This window comes from Hyla sarda, chromosome 1 (genome assembly GCF_029499605.1).
Source record: "Hyla sarda isolate aHylSar1 chromosome 1, aHylSar1.hap1, whole genome shotgun sequence".
NCBI lineage: Eukaryota > Metazoa > Chordata > Amphibia > Anura > Hylidae > Hyla > Hyla sarda.
In genome coordinates, this window is record NC_079189.1 from 380962215 (window position 1) to 380974569 (window position 12355).

Consider the following 12355-nt stretch of genomic DNA (forward strand, 5'->3'; position numbering starts at 1 on the left):
TGCGGAATTTTTCCGTTGTAATTTCTGTTGCGAATTTCCGCTCGAAAGTTTCCGCCTGAAGAAAGGGGGGTGCTCTTTCTTCAGACGGATTTCCGCCGCAGGATCCCATTGAGTTCAAAGGGACTCTCATTTCCCTGCAGATTTTTAGTTGAACGCGGAACGTAGGCAGATTGCAAGCGGATTCCATGCGGAAATTCTGTCCGAATTTGAGTCTGAAATTTAAATATGATCAGCCCACTGCTTCTTGGACTAGCCCACATTCTTCCTACAAAACACGCCCCGTATCCAGGTTGCACTCTTCTTGTGGCTTGTTGTTTGGCTTCTTTTCTGCGTTTTCACCACCAGAATTTCCGATAATGTCCCATCTGCCTTGTCCTGCAATCATTCCTGCCGAGGACCCACCAATTAGACACTTGCAACCCCCTGAGATGCGTGCTTTGATGAGCATTTTGGTGAATGTTTTGCGTCATCTTTGCAAACTTTTTTTTTAAATTTCAGGGATGTTGGAATCAACTTTACATGTGTTGGACCAATGTGAACTAGCTTTCATTTTGTATGTTGTTTTTAGTTGGAAGCCAGGAGGCTTCGCCGTTATTGGGTTCACCCCATCAATCTGCTGCGTGACGACCATGGTCATATTGGTCATCTTTATGCTGAGCTCAGAAGGTATGTGTATTTATGTCTCCTGTCTTTATTTTGTTTGTTCGTTAATTTCTATTGTAGTTTTCCGGAGAAATTCTATAATTTTGTCCGTATGGCAATGGAGGCATTTGATAATCTTTTGGCCATTGTTGGACCACATCTTCATCGTTCCAACACACATTTGCGCAAAGCAATCTCCCCAATGGAGCGTCTGTTGATCACCTTGAGGTAAATCTAATATATTTTTGGGATTCCTATGTGTAGTTTAATTAGCCAACATTGTATTTTGTCCTCTTGAGGCCACGTTTCCACTTTGCATTTTTTCTGGCAGTTTTTGTAAAACTCCCACTGAAGTTTTTGAGCCAAATCCAGAAGTGGATCCAGAAGGAAGGAGAAGTAGAATTCCTTCCTTTATATGTCCTATTCCTTCTGAATGCACTTCTGGCTTTGGCTCAAAAACTGCGGTGGCAGTTTTCCTAAAACTGGACGAAAAAAAAGCCAAGTGGCAACGTAGCCTGAATGTTTTTTTTTTTTTTGTTTAATTTTAGATTTCTTGTGACTGGGGAGAGTTATGCCTCATTACATTTGCAGTTCCGTGTGGGCAAATCAACCATCAGTGGGATTGTGAAGGAAACCTGCACCATGATTTGGCAGTACATGCAGCCAATTTTGTTGCCTTGTCCAAACCAGGAGAGATGGCTTCAGGCAGCATCTGGATTTCAGTCCGTTGCCCACTTTCCCTACTGCCTAGGCGCTGTCGACGGGAAGCATATTCGTGTCCAGCAGCCACCGGGAACAGGATCACGATTCTACAATTATAAAAAATATTTTTCCGTTGTCCTGATGGCAGTGGCTGATGTTCATTACAAGTTTCTGGCTATTGAAGTTGGCGCCTATGGCAGTAGCACAGACTCACAGGTGCTGATGTCTTCTGAATTTGGTCGCCATGTCATTCAAAATCAAGTGACTCTGCCTCCACCCCAGCCACTTCCTGGTACCATGAATCCCCTTCCCTATGTTTTTGTCTCTGATGAGGCTTTCCCCCTTCTGCCGAACCTCATGTGCCCATACCCACAAAGGGGAATTGATGACCGTAAGCGAGTGTTCAACCAGAGGCTTACCCGGGCACGGCGCTTTGTGGAGTGCGCATTTGGGATCATGGCTGGGAAGTGGAGGATCTTGAGCACTGCTATTCAGTTGAATGTTGACACAGTAGACTCAGTCATTAAAGCCACATGTGTTCTCCCCAACTATATTCTGGACTATGCTAGCCCCGATCTAGAAGAGGAGGAACATGTGGCGTGGGGTGTGTCTGCTGGGTAATGGGGTTCTGGACGCACATCCCAACAAGCGAGAGAGGTTAGAGAAGCCTTCACTTCCTATTTCCTGTCTCCTGATGGTGCCGTTCCCTTGCCTCCCCCTTTGTAAATGTTGTATCCTGCATAATTTTGAGTGTTGTATTTTTGTTGGGAAAAAGTCTGAGTAGTAAAATCCAAATTATAATTTGCCTCAATGTCTTCTAAATTATTTCTTCACCATATCCTGTATTAAATGTTATGTATTGTGTTTCAACTTGATTTGAAGATGTATTTTCCTTGTCATACTCTTCAAACCAAATTAGACTCAAATGTCTTTAAAATTGTGTGTGTAGTAACCATGGCATCCTGAGGTCCTGTGTGTAAAATAGTTCAAAGGACGAGATATGCCCATATCCAGGACACAAAATATCAATGGTCAAGGTGATTAGATTATAGTGTAAGTAAGAATGAAAATAATTATAATGACAATGTCATTGATTCTAAAATCTGACAACTACATTCAATTCCCATGTTTAATCAACTAGACTTGACCATGGATATGTTGTAACCACAATATCCAAATATAAAGACCTGAGCAAGTTTACAGACCCCCTAACTCATAACATTTTGAGAAGAAAATCACTGGCAACAAAATGGGTTTGTTAGGGCAATTGTTAATTTCACAAAATAGCCCGCAAATGACACTTTCTAAAAATGTTTTTCCATTTTCAGGCAACAAGGCATCCACAAGCTATTTTAACAAGATAAAGATCTCTATAAAAAATGTACAAACAATGCTACAACAGAAGATGTGGACCAACTTCAATGATGCTCATTTGAAAACTCAAAGATTGTAATATGTGTTTTCATTTGAAAAAGAATCCAAAGCAGATGATGCTGAGGGGTTGTGGTGGCTACTTACACTGCTAGGGTATTGAGGTGGAAAGGGAGGATGGTAGGGGTAAACCCCAGAAGAGGACTGAGAAGGTGGGGGGTTGTAAGTACCCACATAAAATCCCTCGGTTTGTGTTGCAATATTGTGTGCAGGTGGTGGAGGGCTGGGGGCCCTGTGTACAGCTGTGATGTTCAAATTTTTTATCATATCCTCTAATGGAGGTAGGGCCTGGGGGGCAATAAAGACTTGCGCTATAGCGTGACAGTATGCTTTAAAATAGTTTTGCCGGGCAAGAGGCACTTTACGGCAGCAAGATGCCATTTCATAACCAAAATAAGAACTGTCATCACTGCTGTCAACCCTCCGAATAAATGATAGAGCTTGACTTTCAACCTCAAGCTGACTATCAGTTATTCAGAGGGATCTACGGGTCCTTTGAGCAGGGGGTGGTCTGGTAGTTGTTTGTGAAGAAGAAAGGTTTGTGGCTTCTTCCATCTCTTCAATCTCACCAGCAGCTGGTGTCGGTGTGCTGCTGGGAGGAAGATCTCTGCTAATGTTAGACACATCCTCCTCTACATCCAGATCTTGGTCCAAATCTTCCAACGGACTTGAGGGGCCTGGTGCTTCAGATTCCAAAGGTGTGTCTGAAGGGCCTGGCTGAGACCTTGGCGCTTCATCGGCATCTTGGTGTTGGGTATTGGATGGTGCCCGAAAGTTGCCTGAAGTTCTAGAATAACCAGATGTGAATTTTTGATAATTTTTTTTTTTGGGGGAGGGGGGGGGGGGGGTTAAAGGGGGAGGATGGGTCAGGAACCTGCCGGCCTAAATTAAACAGGTACTTACGGTCGGAGAACTCTGTTAGGGAGTAAAAATTGAAGTTGGTCCTCAAAGGGTATTTTTTTCCTTTTGCCACCAGCTGACCCACTTTTTTCGGCTTTCTTGAGACCCTTTACAAAATAGTCGCTTGCAGATTTCCATCTGTTTCTGATGTCCTTTACTAGATATGATTTGAAACAGTAAAAAAAAAAATTAAAACAATCTTATCGGGTAAAAAGATCATACACCAAGATACAGGTCAAAAAACTAAAGATGACTCATCCGTTACCAAAATTATTGCTGATTGTCTTGCAATATTGAAGGCTATGATTAATGTACATGTGTACACAAAGGGAATCTAAACACAAAGATAAATAGGGATAGAAATAGTTGGAGAAACTTCAACTAGATTTCGAATTTTTAAGAAGATCAAAGGGTACATCAGTAATTACATGTACAAAGGTTTATGTTACTTAGAAAAAGTAGATTGACATCCTTTTCCTTATTTTAGGTTGACAAATTGGACAAGGTTGCCCAAAAAACCCCAAGAAAAAAAGCTACTTACAAATATCATTCTGAATTGAAGAAGATATTTGCTTAAAGTTGTCAAATATGGCTACTGCAATCTCATGCCATGCTTGGTCACGTTTTGTTCGATTAAAATAATCACCATGGCCCTTATCCCAAATCCAGGGATGACCCTCTACCTAAAAAAAGATTTTATGGACAAAAAAAAAAAATGAAGAATACCAGATTCACCATAGTATGCAAACAACATGTGCTTGTCAAAATGCAAATCTCTGCAATCCCAGAGTACACTTTACATGCTCCCTTTAGCAAAATGTGGATATTTGTAAACATGTGCTTGGCTAAATGCAGATCTACTCAGGCCCATTGTACACTGTCCATGAAAACACAGATGCCTATTTTGTGCCCATTTTAGCAAACATTACTAAGAACAAGCAAGATAGAAAGTTTACTTGGGCTCAAGAAAAGAGCATGTGACAGAGTTTCTACCTCACTGATGACATCCTCAGTGCTTCAGTGCTTATACACATCCGTGAATAGCCTTGTCTGGTCATGTCTGGTCCACAGCACCTTACTTCCACAGCCAAACTTGCAAAGATTGACAGACCTGGGTCGGGTCATGTGATAACATGGTCCAAAAGGGGCTGAACTTGGCTCTCAGGGCACTCCCACCGTTTTCGGCGCAGAATTGAAGCGGAAATTGAAGGCGGATTTTGTGGAGTCATTTCCGTGTGGAATAGCGGCGGATTACTCTCGGAAATGAAGAAATTACGCAGGAAACTGAAAAACACCTTTGGAGGCGGAAAATAGGAGCGGAAAAATTTCCGGCCAGACGGTCGGAAATTCCGTAGTCTGAACCTAGCCTTACAGGTGGGGAATGAAGTATTTACTCCTTTGCTATGAAATGCCTCAGGGTCTAGTCACACGGCAGAATTTCCACTTCCACACTCCCATTCACACTTCTGAATTTCCGCTAACAGAATTCCGCAAGTGGAAATTCAGAAGTGTTAGGCAGGGTTCCCACTACGGAATTTCCGCCTGCAATTCTGATTTGAAATTGCAGGCAATTTGCAGGCCTAAGGCTGGGTTCACACCGCAGAATTTCTGGGCAAAATTTCTGCCTAAGATCGAGCCGGCGGCGCTAGGACCAAGCAGACTGCATTGCTGCCCCCATAGACTGAAATGCATTTCTGGATGGATCTTTTGGGAGATCTGCTCAGAAATGCATTGCCATCTATAGGGACGGCAATGTAGTTCACACGGTCCTAGTGCCGCCAGATCGATCTCCGGCAGAAATTCTGCACAGAAATTCCGCAATGTGAACCCAGCCTTAAAGGGTACCTCTCATCAAAAAAACTTTTGATATATTATAGATTAATGTATGCAGAATAACTTTACAATTGCATGTTATTAAAAAATATGCTTCTTTCTATTTAATTTTCCACTTTGAAGAAATGACCACTAGGGGTCTCCCTACCAGTCCTGGCAGCAAGCATTTCAGACTCATGCTGGAGTCCTAAACACTACGAGCTGCCAGTCTGCTTTGTTCACAAAGGAGAACACTCAGAGCTGCCAGCCTGCTTTGTTCACAGCCTGTTTGGCTGTGAACAAAGCAGGCTGGCAGCTCTGAGTGTTTAGGACTCCAGCATGAGTCAGAAATGCTTGCTGACAGGACTGATCGGGAAAAATACAATAGAAAGAAGCATATTTTTCATTAACATGCTATTGGAAAGTTATTCAACATTCATTAATCTAAAATATATCAAAAGTTTATTTGATGAGAGGTACCCTTTAATGGTAGTGCAGAATCCTGGGCTTTAATTTTAGGCGGAATTCCGCAAGTGGAAACTCTGCAGTGTGAATAGACCATCACTGGGGTACCACACTCCCATTCACACTTCTCAATTTCTGCTTGCGGTAATTCAGAAGTGTGAATGGGAGTGTGGAATCCCATTGAAGTCTATGGGCTTTAATTTGAGGTACAATTCTGCAAGTGGAAATTCTGACGTGTAAATAGACTTTAAGGCTAGGTTCACACTACGGAACCTCTGGGCAGAATTTCTGCTGGAGATTTAGCCGGCGTCATTTAGACCGCACAGACTGCATTGCCGTCCCCATAAATGGCAATGCATTTCTGGGTGGATCTTTTGGGTGATCTGCTCAGAAATGCATTGACATCTATGGGGACAGCAATGCAGTCCGTGCGGTCCTAGTGCCGCCATCTTGATCTGCGGCAGAAATTCTGCCCAGAAATTCCACAGTGTGAACCCAGCCTAACGCTAGGTTCACACATTTCAACCTGCAACTCTGCTTTGAAATTGCAGACATAAATTCTGCTTACTAAAATTTACACACATTGGAAATTTTAAAGCGGAATTTGTGAGCAAAATTTTTGCTTCTAAATTTCCGCCTGAAGAATGGTGGTGCTCTTTCTTCAGGCGGATTTTTGCCGCAGAACCCCATTGACTTCAATGGGGCTCTCATTAGAAGGCGGATTTTCTACCCAACGTGGAATGGAGTTTAGTCGCAATTTTAATCTGATTCTGGTCATGTGACCAAATGGTCCAAGAGGGGCCGATCTTTGGTCCTTAGTGCACTCCCACTGGTTTCTGCTTCAAATTTCAGTTTTGAATTGGGGGCCGAAAATACATCCGGTATAGGTTCGGAATACGGAAATAACAAAATTCCACCTGCAACAGAAAATAGGCTTTGGAGGTGGAAATTACTCTATCAAACTTTTGCAAGCAGACAGGCAGAATTTCAGTTGTGTGAACCTAGCCTAAGTGTCAGATAATGTCAGTATAGATGCACCTGTCCTAAAAGGCCTCTCAGTCTGCAACACCACTAGGCAAGAAAAGACATATCAATGACCACCATCAAATCCATTTTAACAAAATAGAAGGATTATGGCACAACGACAAACCTGACAAGAGAAGGCTGCCCACCAAAACTTACAAACTGGGCAATGAAGAAACATTGCAAGAGCTCAAAAGCTTCACAGTGGAGATGAAAGTATCTGTCCATATGGCCACAATAAGCTGTACAATTTACTTTATGAAAAAGTGGCAAGAACAAAAGCCATTGCATTAAAAGGCCGTCACGTCCCCTTCCATAGACTTGCATTGAGGTGGCTGGGCATGATGTCACACGGGGGCGGAATTGTGACATCACAATACTCTGTCCACGTGGTCGTGACACTGCACACTCAGAGCCTCCAGCGCTGCGGAGAGCTCGCAAAGGTGGGTGCAGCGGTGGGACCCCCCGCGATCAGACATCTTATCTATACCTTTGGATAGGGGATAAGATGTATTAGGGCCAGAGTACCCCTTTAAAGAAGAATATGTTTGGAGTTCACCAAACGTGTGTGGCACACTTCCCGGAACATAGGAGAAGGTTCTCTTGTGACAAAAGACTAAACTTGAACATTTTGCCTATAATGGGAAATGCTATTTGTGCAGAAACCCAACTTTTCCCACCACACCAAGAACACCATTCCTACAGTGAAGCATGGTAGTGCAGCTTTAGAAACATAGGGATATTGGGGGGTATTTATGAAGCCTTTTTTCCAGGGTAAATTTGTCGTAATACTTTGGTGCAGTGCGCTGTTTGCGACTTTTTGTGTGACTTCATATATGTGCATTCCTGTGTTTTGCTGTGGTAGATTTGAGTTGTGTTTTTGCAGTGGCCAGGAATTTTTTAAACTGTAATTTATTTATTTATTTTTTAAAGTCATAGTTGTCGCACGGGTTAAAAAGTCGCACAAAATGTTGCACAAAAACACCATACAAAGTCGAGGACTGATGTAAGAAATGTGATCAGCACCAGATCTATCACATGCCCTGCACCATGTAATAAATTTGGCACAGGTACACAGTTTCCCCCACATAAATTAATGGAGTAAAAAGATTTTCACCTCCCCCACTTTTCATGAATACCCCCATTATGTACATAAAATGGTATAATCCCCCCCCCCCATTATTATTTAAAATTCTAGGTTGTAATGAAAAATAACAGTATTCAGTGGGTGAATACTTTTGCAAAGTACTGTATCAGTTGCTGTATCAACAAACTCACAGGTGATCCCTTTTCTCTAACATTCCAATAAATTCACTGTGCTTTATATTCTTACCCATTGAAGCTAGAATGATAATGTTGGCTAATGGGTCTCTAAGAAGCATTGGAAGTGAATAAAAACACATATAATTATAGTGGTATTCCTGGAAATATGTTTTTTACAACAATGTCCAGGCAGGTACAAAATAATATATACTTACCTTTCTCTTTTCCCTGCCACCATTGTCACAATCACACTGTTTAGCACTTTCCATCTGAGCCACTGATTAACTTAGCTTGCATTTGCATGTGCCCAACCCTATCCCGAAAGTGCTGTGGAGTGGGACCGGGATCCCAGTGAGAACAGCGGTGGTGATGGAGGAAATGCAAGGAAATATGCAAGAAAGTATAAGGTGCTGACTTGGCCTCAAAATTCCCCAGTCCTCAATCTGATTAAAGGTGGGTTCACACTAGTGTTGCTCGCGAATATTCGCAATTCGAATTTTATTCGCGAATATCTAGCGCTATATATTCGTAATTACGAATATTCTTTTTTTTTATTTTTATTTTATTTTATTTTTTTCACAGTACACATCACAGTGATCACCCCTCTCTGCTTCCAGCTTATGTGGTGTAAGAAGGCTCTAATACTACTGTGTGAGACCGGTGTGCGAATTTTCGCATATACGAAAATTTGCATATGCTAATTTTCGCATATGCGAATTTTCGCTTATGCTAATTTTTGTATATGCGAATTTTCGCATATGTTAATTTTCGCACAAGATAAAACAAGATTATTACGACTATGCGAATATTCGCGAATATGACGAATATTCGTCCATATATTCGCGAATATTCGCGAATTTGAATATGGCCTATGCCGCTCAACACTAGTTCACACTACGTTTTCTCCCATACGGGAGCGCATACGGCAGGGGGGAGCTAAAACCTCGCGCTCCCGTATGTCACCGTATGCGCTCCCGTATGTCATTCATTTCAATGAACCGGCCGGAGTGAAACGTTCGGTCCGGTCGGCTCATTTTTGCGCCGTATGCGCTTTTACAACCGGACCTAAAACTGTGGTGGAAAAAACAAGTACAGTCCATGGAGACCCCATCACACTTACAGGACTTGAAGTACTATCTTAGTGTTAAAGCTTGTATCTCAAATCGTCCAAGCTGCTTTGGCAGCACAATATTAGGCATTATTTAATCTAGATACGTGCACATTGGCAGACAGAAAATGAAAAATACAATTTTAAAGGTGTATACTATTAAAATATGGCCTTGAGTCTTTTGAAGAAAGGAAAGGTTAGCGTGACCACATATAACAAACACATCACGGTCAAGACCAAAAAGGACAGGATTGGAGTCCCACTAGATTACACTAGATCTATCTAGTTTACTCTTCAGATTATTAATTTAAACGCATATTGTAACTGCCTTACTGTAATGGCTGAGAAGTGGATCCGCTGTCCTGTGTAAACAAGGACTGAACCGTACCGGGGAGCAGAGTCTAAGGTGCCACTGATATTCACCAGAGCCTGCCGCAAAGTGGGATGGATTTGCTGCGGCAGGCGGCACCCAGGTCGCTACCCCTGGCATGATCCGTTTACACAGGTTGCCCTGGTGAAACTTGGCACAAGAGATGAAACGTAGTCAGACGAAGCACGGGTCAGGAGGCAGGCAGCAGGGGAGCGTAGTCATGTCACAGGCACAAGGTCAGAAGGCTGGCAGCAAAGGAATGTAGTCAGGTCACGGGCACAAGGTCAACAGGCAGGCGGCAAAGAAGCAAGGTCAGGTCACAAGCAGGAGGTCTGGAACACTTATAGGCACACACAAGATAACGCTTTCTCTAGGTTACAAGCAAAAAGATCCGGCAACATAATAGGGAGGTGCCAAATTAATAAAAGGTCCACCAAACAGTGGACCAATTATGGGTGTACTGGCCCTTTAAATCTAGAACTGCCGGCGCTCGCGCCCTAAGGGGAAGGGATGCGTGTGCCGGCAACGTGCAGGAGGAGAAGGACCAGAGAGGGAGCGAGGTAAGGGGATGCCTGGGACTCGTATACGGGCGTGTCCCGCAAAGTGAATACTGGAGCCACCGAAGGTAGGTAGGAGAATGCGTGCCCGGCCGCAGTGAACGTTATTAATAGCAACGCTTGGGACATGCATGTAGGAGCGTCCCGCACCGCGAGTCCCGGGGTTGCATAGAGCAGGAAGGAGGGAGCGCTCACGGCCAGAATGAATGCCCTTAACACATTTTGTGCAGAGGTCTCATGCAAATAAGAATATTACAACTCTGAGTTGAAGAGAGACATAATATGGCAAATATAGCAGTCCATGGTGCCCAACTTTACTGCCATCTAGAAATTTATAGGTTATACAGAATACATAATTGAACATGAAAAATTTAGGACATTATTTGTAATAATATTTACACATGTCTTACAGTAAGCTTACCAATAATGTACATGTGATCAAAAATATAACATAGAAACTGCAGTTTTAGAGAATTAAAAAATAAAATAAAAAATAAGATTGTTAAAGGGGTATTTCTGAGAACTGAACTTATCAGACACTCCTCCCCTAGGGAATAAAAGTTTGATCTTGTTTGACCAACAGCTGGGACCTTACTCCTTCCCCTCCGCATGATCACCTGTATAGAGCCCCGGCTACATACCTGTCCTTGGCATGTTCCAGCCCCCACCTTCCTGGACTAGTGCAAGTGACGGCTCAATCAGCCAATCAACGCCCATAGCATCACTTGCTGTCGTTGATGAAGGTAGGGGCTGAGCACACGTAGGATATATCCTGTAAAGGAAATCTTGGTAGAACCCAGTGGTTGTACCCCCTGCAATTAGACACCCATTCCCTATCCTGTGGATATAAGTGTCTGATAAGTTCAGTTCCCAGCAGTAGCTCTTAAATTCCATTGTTTCTCAGATATTCAGAATGGCCCCGACATACGATCATTTCAATATACGATGGCCTCTCAGAGGCCATCGCATGTTGAAGGCAGCATCAACATACGATGGTTTTGTATGCTGGGGCCATCGCATAAACGGCTATCCGGCAGCGCAGACTGCTTCCGCTGGATAGCCGTTTAATGTGCCCTGTCTTCATGCTCCGCTGCATGGCCGTCGCTCTCCTTTGTCATTATTACGTTGCCGCGCACGCTGTACCGTCATCCAATAGGAGCGGGGTGCGCAGCGATGTGATGACGGCGATGGAGAGCGACGATCCAGGGCAGCGGTGATAGTCCAGAGTGGCAGGGACATGCGAGTATAACTTTTTATATTATTATTGCACGGATCCCTCAACATACGATTGATTCATGTAACGGTTCATTTGGAACGAATTACCATCGTATGTTGGGGGATCATTGTATATGTTCTGCATTAAATCCTTATTTTAATAGATTTCTGAATTACAATGAAAAACTTTTCCATTATACATCATAGTACTACATCTCTGCTTTTCCAGCACTAGATGGCTGTTACTGCTATTATACAGGATGAGATAGAGTAGTGCAGTCAGTGCCAGGAATCAGTCACATACTAATGTGCATTGTCATAAGTCCATGAAAAGCTCATTGTACTGCTGTAATAAGGGGTTTTATTGGGAGCACATTCCTGACATGAACTGAAAGTTTGTTCAACCTGAAGCAAAAGCAAATTCATCTTCTAAGCCTACAGTATCTCACATAAGAGAATAGAACTCTCATATTATTGTAAATATTTTATTATATCTTTTCAAGTGACAACACTAAAGAAATGACACTCTGCTACAATGTAAAGTAGTGAGTGCACATCCTGTATAACAGTGTTTAATGTTGTGTCCCCTCAAAATAACTCAACACACAGCCATTAAAGTCTAAACATTGGCAACAAAAGTTAGTGCACCCCTAAGTGGAAATGTCCAAATTGGTCCCAAAGTGTCAACATCACCATTACTTTCCAGCCTTAAACCTCTTGGGCATGGAATTCACCAGAGCTTCACAGGTTGTCTCTGGAGTCCTCTTTCATTCCTCCATGATGACATCATGGAGCTGGTGGATGTGAGAGACCTTGCTCTCTCCTCACCGGCCGGTACAGTGCAACTGCGAATGGCTCATTAAATCA

The 12355-nt window shown here is 42.9% G+C and overlaps 1 protein-coding gene across 1 annotated transcript in view; it reads left to right on the top strand.

Moving 5' to 3' along the window:
- Nucleotides 1-2145, top strand: part of LOC130362304 (uncharacterized) — a 101475-nt gene extending 99330 nt beyond the window's left edge. The window contains exons 4-6 of the mRNA XM_056566592.1: nt 569-666; nt 724-870; nt 1191-2145. Coding sequence (XP_056422567.1) covers nt 569-666; nt 724-870; nt 1191-1965 — 1020 coding nt within the window. The 3' untranslated portion in view covers nt 1966-2145. The remainder of the gene's footprint in view (nt 1-568; nt 667-723; nt 871-1190) is intronic.
- Nucleotides 2146-12355: the final 10210 nt, after the last annotated feature.